Genomic DNA, 17,123 nt, shown 5'->3' with positions numbered 1-17,123 from the left:
TGTCTCTAAGGAGCAGAGGGGGCAACCTGGTGACAGGGTCCACCGCCCCCCACCCATTTGGCACATTCAGAAACGACTGCAAAGCCGGGGGCTCCTGGCCGGCACACAGCGTCGCACTGGCAGGGGCGGCTGGGTGAGTCCGGTAGACTTCTTGCCCCAGGGTGGCCGACAGCACTTTGTAAAGGACAGCAAAGCGGGAGAAACTGCCCTCGTCGTGGACCGCAGACACAGTCCTGCCCAGCGTGGCTGCAGAGCCCTATTCAAACCGCGACGCTGGCGAGGAACGGGGGGGATCGCCATGCGGCCACCTCCTGAGGAGCCTTTGAAGTCCTCGTCGGCCCCGAGAAAGTTCAGAAATTCACCTGATCTGAGAAAATGTCAGAGGAAAGTGCCTGATAACAAAGGTCAGAATGTTAAGTAAAGAGACAGGAATTAATCCCCACTCATTAACAGGATGCTGACGTGACCTTTAAATCAAATCGAAGTCGCAGCCTCGAGAAGGAGCTCCCTCTGCTTTGTGGATGGAGCCTAAGTGTCGTCTTGACCCCCTCCCTCCGTCCCTTCCCCAGCTGAGAACACGGTGCGTCAGAGGAAGCCGTGCGTCTGTGCAGACTGCGTCACCCTCCTTGCGGCCAAGCCCAAACCCATCCCCTGCCCTCGCAATTGCCCTGCTTCTGGGAAAAGCACCGCGGCCCCCGTGCGCCTGGCTCTCACCTGCTCCTCCCCGGCCCCCTTGGCCAGCCCCGCCCCCTCCCCCACCCCCGGCACCTGGAGACCCCAGGCTGGGCTGCCAGGAGCCTCCCACGCAGTCTCCCAGCCCCAGCTTCTGCCCACGGCTGCTGCCAGGTCCAGGTGTCCTCACTCACTTCTGTGGGTCCCGCACCCGCACCCCCTCTCCCCGCAGGCACTGAGCCCCGGCTTGTATTTTACGGGCATTCCTTCCACCCCGTTCTTTCTCCTGGTGATTCCCTGGGCTCAGGGATGTGTCCTCATAATCCTGCCTCCTGCAGAGGAGGGGGCACTAAACACACTCACACCCATGCACACACGCACACAGGTGCACACGCACACAGAAGCCCTCCACGCCGCACCCTCTCTGCCAGCTGCATGGAGGAGATCCCAGCAGTGTGTTTCCAAACAGGAAAGAAACAGAGAGCTGACAGGGGACTCGGCCAGCAGGGATGAACCGTGTTCGCAGGGCTGTGACGTGTCCACTCCAGGACCGTGCTGACCGTGTGGCTCCCTGGACACATGTTCCACCTGAAGCTGCTACTCCAACCCAAGAGGTGCCTCCTGGGACGGCACACGCCCGGCTGTGAGGACCAGGTGGGCAAAGGACGCGGGGTATTGCGTTCTCACTGACTGCCTGTTCAAACGGTAACACTCGAGAGGTGCTGCGTTAAGTAAAACGTATCATTCAGATCAACCCCATCTCTTTCTTTCTCCTCCTTTTGCTTTAATGCACCGACTGAAAAGGTAACATTCCATGTGAGGCTCGTACCGTAGCTTCTCCCCGGAGCCAGAAGCCTCTCGCGGGACCACAGCCCTGGCCCCGTGCCCGCCGAGGCTGCGGCCACAGCCCCGAGAGCAGAGCCGGTGGTTGTGATGAGACCGTCCGGCCACGAAGCCGAGCAGACTGACCTTCAGATGCTTCAGAAGCAGCTCTCATGTTACCCAGAGGACGAGGGGGACCGTCGTGAGACTTCATCCGTCCGTCATCTGGGAGGCTGTGGCACTCAGTCCAGTCAACCGAGATCTCTAGAAAATGTGTGTAAAATTGGTCAGAACTGCCGTAGTATTTGAGACGTGAACTCCTCCAGTGCAGAGAGGTTGGGAGCGACGGCCGTGTGCAGGATGGAGGGGGAGCTCTGGGGAGAAGCCCCTCGAGGCTGGAGAGGAGGTTCAGGGAAGCCGCCTTGACACCCATTACCATGTACAGCGTGGATGAACAGCAGGGTCCTTCTGCACCGCACGGGGGCTGTGTTCACGGCTTGTGGTTCCCTGTAACGAAAAGGAGTGTGTATGTGTGTTTTTATGTATGTGTATGACTGAGTCACGATGCTGTGCACCAGAAACTAACACAACACTGTAAGTTTTAAAAAATCAAAAAAATACATAAAGAGAAAAAAAATAAAATTAAAATTGGAAGTAATATATATGAAAGGTGAAATCTCACAACCCCTGTTCTGTACAAGCTAGCACGGCTTGCTGTAACTGTTGCAATCTAAACACCCTACAGGGAACAAAGCAAAGGGAAGCACTCGTCCCTGATAACTCAGCCATCAGACATAGCAATACCTCAGTTGTGTACCATCGTTGTTAGAAAGTGCGGGCCCCGGGTGGACGCCGCTCCTAGCTCCAGCGACTTTCTGTTTCATGTGTCTCAGCACTTTGTGTAACCGACGAAGTCGGGACCGGCACTGGAGGCGCTTGGTGCGGGCTGGACGCTGAGCACGGGCTGGACAGACATCCTTTCGCTTCTTCTGATTTCTGGTTTTCGAAATTGAGTGGCTTCGACTTAATCCAGGTTTTCACTCCTAGGGAGCATGACTCCCTTGGGTCACATCCTTGGCTCCACAGGCAGGAGGCAAACACCGAGCGGCATCTCCCGGCCCCTCTCAGCAGAGACCCGGGGACCAGCCACAGGGCCCCGCCCCAGACGGCCTGGGAGCCCCGCGCCAGGAGGCTCTTCCCCCGGCGGCTCCTCTGCCTCCGAGACTGGACCCCTCAGGCCTGCCCCTCGGGCTCCGCCCGGGCCCAGCGAGCGTCGTGGGGACTTGGGGAAGGTGGGGACAGACCTGACCAGGAGGCCACTTTCCCTCCCCCACCTGTCGGGGGGCCCATCGGGCGGGAAGGGAGGGCCCTACAGGTCACTCATGTCCAGACAGTCCTTGGCAGGAGACAGTGCCGCTTGCTGACCGCTGCTGCAGACGGTTATTTAGCTGAGGAACCATCTGTTTCCAACTCAGGGGACAAGTGCTGACATGAGATGACAGTGGGACGTGGCCCGCCACGCCAGCTGGGCCTCTGAGACACACCTCGACCTCCTGCCCACCGAGCACACGGCGGGGGGTGCTCGTCAGGACGCGCTGTGCGTCTCTGGGACGCTCCTCCCGTAGGGCTCCTCCCCAGCCCACACAGAGAGTTAGCTGTGCCTCGCAGGGAACAAACAGAAAACTAGTAGGAGGCTGTTGTTGGCGGAAGTCCAGAGAGCGAGGGTGGGAGGGACATGGGGGTCCCAGCGGCGTGCAGCCCGGACAGGGTGCCCAGGTGTCCCCCAACCCTCCCCAGGGACGCCTGACGTGGAGGCAGAGAAGCTCCTTCTGCCCTGGCCTCCCCTGGCCTCCCGGCCTCATCCCAGCCGCCACCAGCAGCCTGTCCCTGTCCCCGACGCCCTTGTGGGGCTGCTCCTGCGTGTGTGTGTGTGTCCTTGTGTCCGTATTCCCATGAGGTTTCCACTGTCTGATGGTCTCCAGGACCTCGGCCGGGAAGGTGGGGCCCCCACGGTGAGCTTTCTCCAAACTGCCCACAAGCGACTTGACTCCCTAGGAGGGGAGCTAACTGCTACTGCGAGGCCGGCCCTGGGCAGAGCCCACGCTTTTCCGAGGAAACGGCAAGCAGGGGCCGTTCTGGGCCAGATGACTCACTGGTTTCCAGCAGCCCTCGCGGGCACTGGTCTGCTTTCCCTTCAGTGAAGACCCGCCTGGACGTGGACGCACTGAGGGCACACGGGCCTCCGCCTGTGGCCGTCCTGCCCCTCGTGGCGCCATCACCACAGCCCGAATGCCCGCGGCCCTCGCATCCCGTGGGGCATCGGGGCCCAGAGCGTCCCTGGGCCTCTCTTGTTCGCTCCCCACCCGACAGTTCCCGCTGCCCGCGCTCCAGCACCCCCGTCCATGAGCTCTGCACCGCGTCCACCTGCCTGCTTGGCGGAAACATCCCTGTGGAGAGGTTGCCCTGTCCACCCGGGGTCCCCAGGAGTCTCCTTCCCATGGAGCTGGCAGACGCCAACTTGCACAGAGAACAGGACACCCTGAGTGTCCGGGACGCTGGCGGGCAAACTGAGCAGGAGGGCGGTGCAGTCGGTGTTCCAGCAGCGTCTCAGGTGCTCACCTGTGGCTGCCGTCCCAAAGCTGCGTTCAGCACAGGCCAGGCCTCCCACACAGGCTTGCTTCTGATCCGCATAAAACATGCCGGGAAGGATCAGGAGTCCCTTGTCCTTCTCCAGCGCTTCTCCTCCGAGAGCTCACTTCCAATGCTCACACCGGTGGGGGTGGCTCCTGGTCAAGGTGGGTGGTGACCACGAGGGGGAAGCTGGCCCAGGAGGGCAGCGACCCACGTCTGATATCAGGTGAGCTCAGAATCACTTGCAGAGAGCTGGGGGCCCACCTGCCCAGGGCCCCAACCTCCAATACGTCAAACGTGGTGCCCATGGAGGTGTGCTGAGCAGAGCGCCAGGGCGAAGCTGCTGGGCCTCAAAGCCGCCACATCTCCGGCCCATGCGGCGGTGCCCCCGAGGCCTCGCTCTCCCAGGGGCTCCCAGTCAATGACAGAGCACAGCAGGGTCTGCAGAGCTGCCGTCCTGCTGGAGGGGCCCCCCCAGGAACCCCGATGCAGGGCTTCCCCAGGGCCAGCCAGGATTCCACAGGGCGCCTCCCCAGCCTCCATCCTTTCACGGTGTCAGAGGCTCCCGAACCTCTTCTCCTCCACAGACAGGATGCTCCCCAACACATCTCCTGCTTCAGATCCCATCCTGGTGTCTGCTTCTGTCACGGAGTCCAAGCCCACACTGCTGGGCACACGGCAGGCCAGTAAACCAAGAGACGAGGTGCTGGGGCAAGGACTTTATTCAGAAAGCCCCAGAGCCAGAAGATGGTGGACTGGTGACCCAGAGAACCGTCATGCCTGAGTTAGAATCCAGGCCCCTTTCATACTACGAGGGGGAGGGGTGAGGCCGAACACTGCACGGTGCCGGCCAGCCTCGGAGGGGAGGTGTCAGTTCTCCTTCCCGCAGCCACTCACCAGGGGCCCTGGTCAGGGTGCTCCCTGAGGTAAACAGAGGTATTTTGGGCCAACGCTCAGGCCTGGGAGGTTGTATGTAATGTACGCTGTAGGCAACACCTCTTCAGTGGTTAACTTGTAGCAAAAGCAATGGATACAAACGTTAAAGTAAAAGAAACAGGTCCGCTGTGGAGTCCCGCCTGCTCTGCCCTGTCACCTCCGAGCTGACACGCTGCACCTCCAGCACACGAATTCACCAGGAAGCCTGTTCCCCTGCGGCAGGATTCAAAGCTCTTCTCCCGTGGTCAGGGTGCTGGCAGAAAGCTGACTTCTGCTTGGCCAGTTTGGATGGAACCCTTAATGGAGTGAAATGCCTACAGTGTAAGGGAACAGACCAGGGACGATGAGGTGCCTGGAACACCCACCCTCCCAAGCTGTCGGCGCCCAGGACTGAAGGGGGCTCTGCTCCTGCGGCCCGTGGGCCTGGAGCCACTGTGTGGCTGGCACCAAGCATGGAGGGCAGGGGCGCAGCCCAGGGGACAGGGCAGAGCGGGCGGGCGGGCGGGCGGGGTGCGCGCAGCGTCCACCTTCCGAGCTGCCACGCCCCCTCCCAGGAGCCCCCCCCCCGGGGTCCCCTGCTGCAGTTCTCATTCTGTGTCCGACCCGGGACCCCCGAGCCGTCACCCTCATGTTTCAGCCTCACACCCGCTTTCACATTCTCCCCGCTGGCTCTGGGCTCACGCGCCATACCTCGTGATGACACTCCGGGTCTCCACCCAGCTTGGTCCTCAGCGCACACCCCTCCTCGCCAGGCGCCCGCCAGCTGTCAGCTGAAGCCAGACCACGGGTGGGGCCCGGGCGGAGACCCTGAAGTCAGCTCACCCCACACGCTGCACCTTGGGTGGAAACCCTTGGCAAACTGAAAGCATCTGCCACGCCACAGACCTCAGCTCTTGCTGACGGCCGCTGACTCCAGAAGTCAGGGGCCGCCCGAGCCCACCTCATTCCACTGTTTGTGGTCACAACCAGCTTCCCAGCTGACCACAGTGCTCCCAATGCCAAGCCTGCAGGTCCCCGACATCACTGCACACCCACCCGGGGCCTCGAAACCCGAGCCAGAGGCCACGGAAATTTCACCATCGCTGTAAAATGTCTGAAAATATCTGAAACATGCAAAAATCCAAATTTCCTCAACAAATCTCAAGAGAGTCGATCGCAGACAGGTTGTATTTGATGCTGGGTGGCCGTGTGATGTAGGCGGCCTGGGCTGGAGCTGTGGCAGCAGCTTCGCTGATACACTGATCTGCACACGAAGGCCAGGGAGCTGTGACGGGGGAGGGAAAAGCACCCCCTTACCAGCACAGCATCCCGGACTGTGAGACCCTTCCACAGAAGTAGGGCTTAACGCCACAGCAAGCCTTCTCTTCTGAAAGCTGTATAACATTACAAAATTGATTGAAAAATAATTCTTAACAGAATTCTCTGACCATTCTTTTCCAGACACACACCTGCTGCAGAGCGACCTGATCCCACCCTGAGGGACACGGCTCTTCTGGGAGCTGAGAACCAGTGGGTGAACGCTTAAGTGACCCCACCCCCTGGCCACACACCCCTGGCCTCCCAGAGACCCTGCGGAGACACGTGCCCCTCGGAGACCGCGGGGGCCTCAGGGCCCCGGCCGCGCAGCGGGCTGGGCCGATTTAGCTTCTCACTGCGACTTCAGGACCGATTTCAGTACCGAGCGCAGGCCTGGCCCCGAGCGGGTGAGCCCGTGTGCTCACACCCCACTTTCTCCCTCTGTCCCCACCTCTGTTTCTCCCCTTCTCTCTCTCCATCTCTCTCTCCTTCCCTCCTGCCCTGCCTCTCTCTCCCACCCCCAGGCTCACTCCAGGACAGCCAGGCTGTGAGGAAGCCCAGACCATGTGGCAGCACCGTGGGGCCCCCTGCTGAGAGCCTGCAGCCTGGGGGCTTGTGGGTGGGTGACTTTGTGTGACTTCAGGTGACTCCAGTCTGCAGGCTTCACATCTCCCAGCTGAGGCCTCAGCCTGGAGCAAACACAAGCCAGGCTGTGCCACACCTGAACTGCTGACTCAGGGACCCTGTGGCAGACAGTAAGCGTTGCTTATCGGACCCCAGGTTTGAAGGGGTGGGCACCTGCCCAGGCGTAGGGGAGACGGTCATCAAGTGCCTCAGATCCCCAGCCGCCACCCCCCGACCCTCCAGGAGGCTGGCCTGAGCCGGCCCGCTCTCGGGAGAGGAGCTGAGGGGCCGTCGAGCCACGCAGCCCTCCTGACCAGTCCCCACCTGGCCGCCTGGAACGGGCCGCCCCGGGGTTCGGTGTGCTGAGCTGCTCCTCCACCCACTCACCACCGCTGTCACTTTGTCCCACGTCACAGTCTTCATCCGCCCCGTGAAACCACCCAGGGCCAAAGAGCAAAATGCCCAGCACGCGATCAAAGCGCTGGCAACGCAGCACTTTGAGGCAGCACCTCGGAGAGTGTGAACGGCGCCTGCCTCCCCCAAGGCTCCCAAGACTTCCCTCCAGTAAAGAAAAACCAAGGAGCCCCTCCGCACACCCACTGTCAAGACACAGAGATACTCTCGGACTTGGCAGCGTTGGGCCCAGGAGCTCCGGTGTGAGACAGAGCGGCCCGGTCCGCGCGGACCAGACGTGCGTGCAGAGGCTCTTTCCCAAGGCTGGGCCACACTCGTGTGGCCACTGCTTGAATAGCAGCTCAGAAGCCCGGGACAGGACGAGTCCAGATGGTGTCACCACACAGGGGATCTGGCACCACGCCAGGCCTGCACCAACCACCAGGAGCGGAGTCCCGGCAACGAGAGAATTCTGCGCGTGGGCTGCGGGCCAGCTCTTTTTCTTCCTTTAATGGAGGGACTGTGGTTTGGACCCACAACTGAACCAGGACCTCGCGCACACTAAGCACGCACCCTGCCACCGAGCTCCCCACCCCGGGGCCATGTCTGTCTGCGGAAACCAGGAAGGGGCACATCCCCAGCCCTCACCGCAGCCCCTCGGGGCCCATCGCGGGCACTGCTCTCTGGTCTGGATGGTGGTTCTCCCCGTGGTCCGGGGCCGGCAGCAGTGGCCCCAGGGAGTCCTGGGGCTTAGAGATTCAAACCCTGAGCCCAGTCGTCCTGCTGCGGAAACCCGAGGCCAAGGCTCCGGTCCCCGTGAGTTAACAAGCCCTCCAGAGGTGCCGGAGCCTCCGTCTGCGAGCCTCTGATGTGTCCAGGGTGGTTACTGTCACCGTCACACAGCTGGTACCAAGGCACCGACCCTGTGAGCGGCCAGAGGACCCGTCTGGAGACTCCCCAGGACGTGTGATGCTGAGACAGTCTTGTCTCCCAGCTCACCGCTGAGGCTGGGGTCCCCCACTGCAACCCTGACAATCATTTCCATGGGAGCAGAGCACTGGGGAGGTGACCCCAGGACGCGCCTGCTGGGCATGGGGGGGACCAGCACATGGTGTGTTGGGGGCAGGCTGGCACTGGGGCCACCGGACACAGTGTCGGGCATCCTCAGGGGTGTCCGTCCCAGGGCTCAGGAGCTGGGGTATCCACCCCAGCCCCCATCCATCACTGGGGGAGCAGCTCTGGGTGCTGACCCCTGGGCATCTTGCCCTACCCCGGGTGAGGCCGGAATCTGTGGCCAGAGGGCCCTCATCCAGGAAGGAGAGAGGGGAGGGCCCCCATCATCAGCTCTGGCAGCTTCCTCAGGCCTCCAGGGGAAGAGGAAGGTTCCCATAACTCGCCTGTGCGCCTAAGACCCTGGGGTGCTCTGGTTAATTCCGCCACATGGATGGAGGCCCTCACATCCCATCTTCCCTGGACACCTCGGTTTCTGGGGGTGGGGCGCTGCCTCTCCAGACAGAGTCAATCCTCCGCTCAGACATCTCTGCTGACCCTGAGCGGAAGCAGGGCCCAGTCAGCTGGCCGGGCCGGCCCTCGGCGGGAGAGGCCCTGCCACAGATGACTGGAGGGGGTGACATGGGGCCCAGCAGGGACAGGCAGCTCTACAAGGCCACCTCCCCCGGTAGGCGGGGACCCACTGAGGGCGGGGGCAGAGATACCTGCTCTCCCGGGTGCGGGCAGCTCAGAGCAGCCGTGGCTTAAGGAGGTGCAGTCACCTGGCTGGGTGTCAGGAGGGGCGACGCCTTCCCCAGTCACCTCACAGGTGCACCCAGCATCACCAAGGGGTGGCCGGTGAAGGACACTGAGCGTGGGGGTCCCCTCCTCTCCCAACGCCTACCTTCTTCACAACCGGCACCCACCTCGGCCTGGGGCCTCCCACTGACGGCCTTTTCCAGACCGCGGCACCAGGGGACGACACCCTCCCAGGAGCCCTCCGCCCTCAGGGCGCCCCAGCTCCCGCCCCACACCAGCCCCCCAGGTGGGGCTGTTACCTGAAAAACTGGGTTCGCCTCTTGATGGGCATCAAGCCAAAAAACACAACCAGGCCAAAGCACAGGCGCAGGAAGGTTTATTTCTTGCAGCAAGTAAGGGGGACGCCAGGCTCTTCCCCACAGCAGCGTCCCCCTGAACAGAGAACTGAGGAGGCGTGAAGCCAAGGGCACACGCGCGCTCACGGGGGCTTGGGCGGCCCAGAGACCAAGCTGTGGTGGATCCAAGTCGCGAATCAGAAGAGGGCAGCACCCACGCCCGTCCCGGCCAGTCTCCCCCTGAAGCGGACCCGGGGCCCTGACGAGCGGCGGGGCGGCCCTGCTGCCGCTCCTTCCGCCTGGGGGCAGTCCCTGGTCTCGGCGTTCTTGTCTTCCCTTAAGATCGCCAATGGCTGAGGCCCGCCGGGGTCACTCGGCTGGTTCCTCTCCCCACGGCAGGCCTGGGTGCCGCGCAGAGCGTGGCTGGGCTCCAAAGACATCTGCACTGAGGGCGCCCTGCAGAGGCTGCACCCCAGAAGTTACAGCTCTGCTTCTGAACTCAGTCCAGGGCTGCCCGAGCCCGAGGCGGGGCCCGATGCCATCTCCTGACTGCGTGGGTAGGGGGGGCAAGGTTCTGGGCAAGCATGTGTTTCCCAAGCATCTTTGTGACCATTTTTGGAAAATATACTCTGGCGCACAAGGGACAAGAAACCACCGGAAGTCACGGAAGCCACTCTCTGCAGCCTGTGTGTAGGTCTGTGTGTGTGAGCAGGTGTGTTTCCACCTCTGCCTCACCCCCTCTCTGGGCTCATGACCACATCTCGGCCCCTAAACTTACGGGCCTCCCCTCTTCCTGCCTTCCATGAATCTCCCCAAAAGTCAGGTCCCAAGTGACCTCCCAGAAACGCAGCCCCGGCTCCCTCTGGCCCAGCAGCAGCTCGGATGCCTCTTCTGAGGCAGTGAAAAAACCACACACATGGTTTTGGCGGCAACGTGTTAGAGGCGCCACCACCCAGGCACTGCCACGGACGCCTGCAGATCAACCCCAAGTCACGCAGCCTCTGGTGGCAAACACGCACGAGCTCCAGCACCAAGCACCTCGCGGGCCACGGGAAGGTGCAGTCCGGTGCTCACGGGCCCACAGGCCCCTAAGTCAGCCGCCTCCAGGCTACCAGGGGCTCAGCGTGCATGACCAGACGTGTCCTTCCTCCCTGCGGACTCCACGATGCACACAGGCCCTTGGCTCCAAGGCCGCTTAAGCCGGGCTCATCTTCCAGAAAGAGCTCCTACCAGTCTGTCCGTACGCTGGTGCCAAGTTTAGACGCTGGTTGTTGGAATGATCCTTGGCAAATAAGGAAGCTGCCATCAATGCAAAACATTGAAGCACACAAAAGGCCTCTGGATGCCAGCTTTGTGCTCGGCCCCGGGCTAGGACCACACCCCATCTCACGCCCTCCTCACGTCCACGGAGGGAACGGTGTTATTACTGCTCCTCTTCCGCAGATGAGGCGCTCAGCCTGAGGCAGGTTAACTAGCTCGCACAACTACTCTGCTAGCACACGAAGCCACACTAGCTAACTCACAAGTACCTTTATTTATGCCCGGTTTTAAAAAGTATTTTTTTAAAAAGGGAATTTACTGGCTCATGAAACTAGAAAGTCCCAACTTCAAGGCTGAGTTGGTTCCTAACACAGCCATCAAAGGCTTGATTTCTCCCCACCTCTTCTGTCTGCCTCATTGTACAAGGGCACCCTCTTCAGGGTGGCAAGATGGCTGCAGCAGCACCATCCACACGTGACATGTCCAGAAAGAGAAAGAGAAACATCATCTCTTCCAGAATCTCCTGGCAAACTCCTTCTCCAGGCTCAGTGGCCCTAACAGGGCACCCCACCACCCCAGAGCTGTGCCCCTTAGAGCCAGGAGTGACTCTAATCTCTCAAACCCAAAGACCACAGTGGCGGTGGGGGGAGGAGTAAAAACGAGGCTTGCTCCTAAGTAGGGGCCTGTCAGGGAGGAGGCAGCACAACTAGAATACTGCGGAGCAGCTGTGAACCCAAGGCCATCTGTTCATTCAAATGGTGTTTACTGAGCCCTTGCTGTGGCTCACACAGTGTTAGATGCTGGAGACACACCTGAAGGCTCCCCGCCCTCCCGCCTTCCTGCTGCTGCTCTGCTGCCTCTCCGGGTTCAAGCCTTGTGTCTTCAACAGAACTTGGAGCTGAATAATGTCCTCTTAACCAGCCCTTCTGGGACTGAAGAGGCTCTGTGGCTCTAGGCTGTCATTTAGTTCTGTCTCTCAGCCTCCTTCTCTGTAAGTAAAATCAGGAACACCTCCCCTAGAGTTATGAGAACGAAATGAAAAGGGATTATATAGGAAACAAGGAAACTTCAGAGCAGCAAGACACCCACCCCTGCAGGCATGCAGGTCAACCCTCGTTCTCACTGAGTGCTGCTGGGACTCGGAGTTCTGTCCATTAAACCCAGTGTCACCGTCTGGGGCTTTGTAAAGACACTGCAGTGTCACTACCGACCCAAAGATGCTAGTTCACCGTTTCCACTTAGCCGGCAGCTAATTTTTTTTTATAATCCACACATTTCTCCCACTTAAGAGGAGGGTCGCCTACACTGAAGCGCCCACCCAGCTTCTAAATTCGTCCTGACATCGGAGCGCCCGGATTCTCAGGAATGCAGGCAAAGGCGAGCCCCGGGGAGCCAGGAAGGCGAGGGGACGCAGCACACCGCGGAGACGCGGCAGCACCGGCAGACCTCACCTGCGCACGGGTCCCCCCGCTCTGCACGGAGGCAGTCAGTCCCCCAGCCAGCGGTCTGAACTGTAAACTCTGTCCCCGAGTCCCCCGCCAGCTGGTCCCGTTCTGGTGAGCCTGCTGCTTTAAACAAGAACTCTGCAGAAGGTCGGCCCAGGTTCCTTGAGCTGACACGCTGACGCGCGGGAGGAACCACAACCCCACCCAGCGGGGACCCGGCACGCGCGGGGCAGCCCGGCCCCCACCGCGCCTCCCCGCCAGCCGAGCGGCCCCTTCACCGGAACCGGCTTCCTGGGTCCCCGGGCGTCACCTCCAAGGGGCCGCACTGCGAACTGTACGGGAGGGAGGACCCGGTACCGGGTCCGGTGCGGCTCGACGGGCTCGACCCGCTCCGCCCTGGCGCCACCTGCCGTGCGGACTCACGGCCTCCGCCGGCCACTCGTCCCGGTGACCGGGCTTCCGCGGCCGCCTGCCGGCTGGAATCGGCGGATCGCAGGAGAACCGGGAACGCGAAGCAGGAGCCCACGCCCACACGGTCTTCTCAGGCCCAGGGGCTTCCGCGCAGCCGAGAGGCAGCCGCGCCCCCCAGCGCCGGGGGCGGGACCTACGAGGCTTTGCCCAATCAGAAGCCCCCTAGCCTCGGGCCGGCGTCTGTGACGCGGCTGGACCAATGAAGACTCGAGCGCGGGTTTGCTGTGGTCTTCTGGGAAAGCGCCTCTCCCGGAAGCCACCTCGCCTAGAGCCACACCTGGGCGACGTCCCACCGGCTGTCAAAGCTGCCCGTCTGGGGCGAGGGCGGGACCAAGCGCTCGCGTCTGCGCGGAGCTGGCGGGCCGCGCGCGGGAACCCCCGGAGGAGCCGGCGAGACTCGCTCTGTCCCGGGAGGAGGGGGCGCGGCGGCGAGTGGCTCTCCCCGGGCCGCCTCGGGCGAGCGACGAGGGGCACGGAGCCTCCGCGGGCCCGGCCCAACCGTCAGGGTTCTCCGCGGATCCGCGGCCCGCGTGACTGGAGCCGCCCACGCGACCCGGGTCATTTTCCCTACGCGGACCGACCTGACTGAGGCCCCCGCTGACCCGGATCATCTTCTCCTCGCCGACCCGTGGCCACTGGAACCACCCACACTGACCCGGGACTTCACGCCGACCTGGGGTCGGCCCGTTGACCGGAGTCATTACCCTCACGCTGACCGAGGCCGCGGCCCCGCCGTCATTCCCGCGCAGGTAGGTGCACCGCACAGGTAGGTGCACCGCGCAGGTAGGTGTCCCGCGCCGGTTAGGTGCCCCGCGCAGATCGGTGTCCCGCTCAGGTTAGGTGCCCCTCGCAGATTAGGTGCCCCGCGCAGGTAGGTGCCCCCGCGCAGGTTAGGTGCCCCCGCGCAGGTAGGTGCACCGCGCAGGTTTGGTGCCCCGCGCAGGTGGGTCCTCCCGCGCAGGTAGGTGCCCCTTGCAGGTTAGCTGCCCCCGCGCAGGTAGGTGCCCCGTGCAGGTTTGGTGCCCCCGAGCAGGGTAGGTGCCACCCCCGCGCAGGTAGGTGCTCCCGCGCAGGTTAGGTGCCCTTTGAAGGTTAGGTGTCCCCGCACAGGTAGGTGCAGGCCCCCTGACCGCGGCCGCCCGCGCGGTGAGACGTCGCCTAGCCTCGAGGCAGGTCTTGGACGGGTCGAAGCGCCGCAGGAACGGCCCCCCTCCCTGCCGACTCCCAGACGGCGGCTGGTTGAGCTGCGTGGGTGGAGGCGGAGGACCGAGGTGCTGGGAAACCGCGCGGTCGCCGGGTGGTGGGGAGCTCCAGAGAGGGAGACAGGGCCGCAGGGGCAAATTACAGACTAGCGGTCCTGACCGTGCGCGCACGGACTTGACCTCGGAAGAGCAGGAGCCAGTGAGAGGGCCACTCTGTTTTTGTAGACGGCAGATCCGGGCGGAGCTGACCCGGGACCCTCATCCACACTGCGTTTTCGCTTCTCATTAGTGAAGTTGTTACGGTAACATCCCCTCTCGGTGACCATTGAAGGACGCGGTGCCTGTAGACCGCTAGGAAAGTCAAGATCGGAGTGAGAGTGTGCAGGAGTTGGACTTGAGGTCCGCTGAGGGGCTGGCAGGGCCGGGTCCTCACCTGGCCCCCACCCCACACTCCTTTCTAGGACTCAGCTCCCGCCCAGCCTCTCCAGTTCTCCCCTAGAGGCACTGGCCTCCCCCTTCCTCAGCTCATAGGAGAGCCTGACTCCTTCCCAGCCCTGCCTGGGATCTTTCATCCTTCCCATAAGCCGATTTTTTTTTAAAGCGAAGGTCTTTGAAATGAAAAACAATTCAGTATTTAAGTCTGTAAATCTAAGCACATCCAGTATTTTAGTAATGTTGCCCTTTGTTGGGTTTTTGTTTAGTGAAATTTTAATCACACAAAAAGAATACAGCTATGACGGTTGTGCCATATGCTGAAGTAAAACAAATAATAATATTTCTGTATGCTTCTGGACTTTTTTTAAGGAAATGTGATATTTGAGCTACAATTGAAATTCTTTTTTGCTGCCACCACCTCTTCACCCCCCACCCCATAGGACGTCTTCCATCTGACCTGTCTTCCATGGGCTCAAGGGACATCCCTGTGCTCCCAGAAGCTGCGCATCCTCCCTTCTCATCCCAACCCGCCGCCAGCTTTGCTTCCTAGAGCCCCTCTTGGGGGTTGTGGCTCCACCTTGGTCCTGTCCTGCCCCTGTGGCATTTGTTTTCATAAGCCGGCCTTCTCTTCGCCCTCCCAGTCCTTGTGGGTGCCCTCCCAGCAGGCTGTCACCAGCCGATGAGCTGTGCCGTCTGATTGGCCTGGACTGGGCCACTGTCCCTGCCCCGTGCTGAACTGTCTTTACCCGGAATAAACTGCTTCCCTGCTTCTCAGGGGCAGTCACACCTGTCCCAGGCTTACAGGAGAAAGTGGCATTCCATACTGTAGCTTATGAGATGAGATTGTGAAAATTCACAGTGACATCTTCCATCTCTGGGCATCAGGCTCTTAAACCACGTGTGCGGCATGCGCAGTCTTGTGCCACCTGCACGGCCGTACCCAAGTTGGGGTGGCCCGTGTAGCAGGAGCGACTGAGGCTGGGTGGGGCCTCGCATCGGCATCGGCACACGCCTGGGTGGTCTCCCCGCAGAGCAGCAGGATGTCCTTTGCGGGGCAGCACGCACGGTGACATTCACACAGGCCTCTTCACCCTTCCTGCCCCACAGCCCGGCGCCCTTGGGTGCAGGGAGCACCCGGGCGGAGGCTTCCTCCTGTGGGCCAGAGATGGCGTCCGTGGACTTCAAGACCTACGTAGACCAGGCCTGCCGCGCGGCGGAGGAGTTCGTGAACGTGTACTACAGCACCATGGACAAGCGGCGGCGCCTGCTGTCCCGCCTGTACTTGGGCACGGCCACCCTGGTGTGGAACGGGAACGCCGTCTCCGGACAGGAGTCCTTGAGTGAGTTTTTTGAGATGCTGCCTTCCAGCGAGTTCCAGATCAACGTGGTGGACTGCCAGCCCGTTCACGACGAAGCCACCCCGAGCCAGACCACCGTCCTTGTGGTGATCTGTGGGACGGTGAAATTCGAGGGCAACAAGCAGCGGGACTTCAACCAGAACTTCATTCTGACTGCCCAGGCCTCGCCAGGCAACACGGTGTGGAAGATCGCCAGTGACTGCTTCCGCTTCCAGGACTGGGCCTGCTAGTGGGGGCAGGGCGACACCCCCAGCCTGCACTCTGCCCTCGCCCGAGTCCGGGGGCCCCTTTCTGGGCACGTGCGTGTTTGTCATAGCTGCCTTTTCAAAATAGTAAGATTCTCTATTTTTCTACTTGCCCAGTAGAGACCCTGGTTCTGGAAATTCTGATGAATAAAACAGTGAGTGTTGCTTCTTTCTCTCTCCTGGTGTGTCCGGGAGGTTGTGGGCGGGAGGAGGATGTGTGCAGGTAGCAGTCCCAGCAGAAGGCATTGCAGACCGAGCGAGGCTGAGATCCAGGGTGGAGCACCTCGCGGAGGCCCAGGGGCGCCCCCCGGGGCACAGAGCCGGCTCACGGCCCCTCACACTGGAATCCCTCGGGACACTCTGACACACCAGGCCCCTACACCGGCTGGCATGAGGGCGCCTGCCCCCTCCCCCCAGGCCAGAGCCGCTCCCTCTGCTGCGTTATTAAAGGGAAACACCTGTGCCCGTGGTGATGGTTGACTGCAGGGCTGTGTGGGGCGGGCCCCGGCCGCCGGTTTCCCTGGTAACTGATGAGCCAACCTGATGTCAGTTCTCCTGTAAATGGGCGCCGCCTCCCCCCTCCGGCTGCGGCACACAGTGGAGTGTCTGTCCCTCTAGGACCGCGTCAGACATGTAAGCGCCCCTGTCCACTAAGCCCCTGACGGCGCAGTCATTGCCTCCGGCCCCTGTGGTCCCTCGGCTGGGCAGCCACACGGCTTGCCGGCCTGCAGGGTGCTGCCCAGCAGAGGCTGATTCAGCAGGAGCTGCTGCTGGACTTCAGGCTCAGAAGCCCCCCCCCCCCCCCGTGAGGGGTGGGGTGGGACGCCCTCTTCCTCACCCCGGGCCTGGGTGGAGGGTGCAAGTCCCACCAGGACTCGGCTCAGAGCGAAGTCCCTGGGACCTGAAGGGCTGCCTGAGAAGCTTCAGGCCAGCAGCTGCGGGCGTCCTTGAGGGCAGGAGGGAAGTCAGAGTGCAGACCTTCAGGGGCTCCTCGTGTCCACCCGGCCCTCTTTCAGGACTAGAAGGAGGGTTTGCAGTCGGGAGAGCTGTCAGATGAAGGACCGCCTCCCCCAGAGCACCGAGCTAGCCTGGCTCTGCAACTCCGACGGAGGAGGACAGGCTGGGCAGGGGAAAGACTTGGGGGAGCCAGCCTCTCTGTGCTCCTTGTCTTCTGTTATTTGGAAAGCAGGTGAGAGGGTAGATGTTCTGGCAGCCCCTTTGGGCTGTGAGCCCCATTGGGCCACATGAA

The 17,123-nt window shown here is 61.9% G+C and overlaps 1 protein-coding gene and 1 long non-coding RNA gene across 4 annotated transcripts; one reads left to right on the top strand and one right to left on the bottom strand.

Moving 5' to 3' along the window:
- Window positions 1-1,621: 1,621 nt before the first annotated feature.
- Window positions 1,622-12,743, bottom strand: LOC141574086 (uncharacterized). The gene is made up of 3 exons (XR_012500746.1): window positions 2,299-12,743; window positions 1,931-2,001; window positions 1,622-1,758 (listed from the first exon to the last, which is right to left on the bottom strand). It is a non-coding gene; the product is annotated as an uncharacterized LOC141574086 (long non-coding RNA).
- Window positions 12,744-12,859: 116 nt separating this feature from the next.
- On the top strand, window positions 12,860-16,043 carry NXT1 (nuclear transport factor 2 like export factor 1). Of its 3 annotated transcripts, none has more exons than XM_074347779.1 (2): window positions 12,860-13,383; window positions 14,712-16,043. In XM_074347779.1, the coding sequence occupies exon 2, from the start codon at window positions 15,437-15,439 to the stop codon at window positions 15,857-15,859; it is 423 nt and encodes a 140-aa protein (XP_074203880.1). In that variant the 5' UTR covers window positions 12,860-13,383; window positions 14,712-15,436; the 3' UTR covers window positions 15,860-16,043. The 3 variants fall into 3 exon arrangements, with proteins under 3 accessions (XP_074203880.1, XP_074203878.1, XP_074203879.1); XM_074347777.1 differs by having other exon boundaries at window positions 12,861-13,383; window positions 15,379-16,043; XM_074347778.1 differs by lacking the exon at window positions 12,860-13,383 and adding an exon at window positions 13,420-13,599 and having other exon boundaries at window positions 13,636-16,043.
- Window positions 16,044-17,123: the final 1,080 nt, after the last annotated feature.

The sequence above is a fragment of the Camelus bactrianus genome, chromosome 19 (genome assembly GCF_048773025.1).
Source record: "Camelus bactrianus isolate YW-2024 breed Bactrian camel chromosome 19, ASM4877302v1, whole genome shotgun sequence".
Lineage (NCBI taxonomy): Eukaryota > Metazoa > Chordata > Mammalia > Artiodactyla > Camelidae > Camelus > Camelus bactrianus.
This window is presented reverse-complemented; position numbering and strand designations above follow the sequence as displayed.

What these genes read in the sequence shown, in the direction of transcription:
- NXT1 (XM_074347779.1), top strand. Translation starts at nt 15,437, where the DNA reads ATGGCGTCCGTGGACTTCAAGACCTACGTAGACCAGGCCTGCCGCGCG.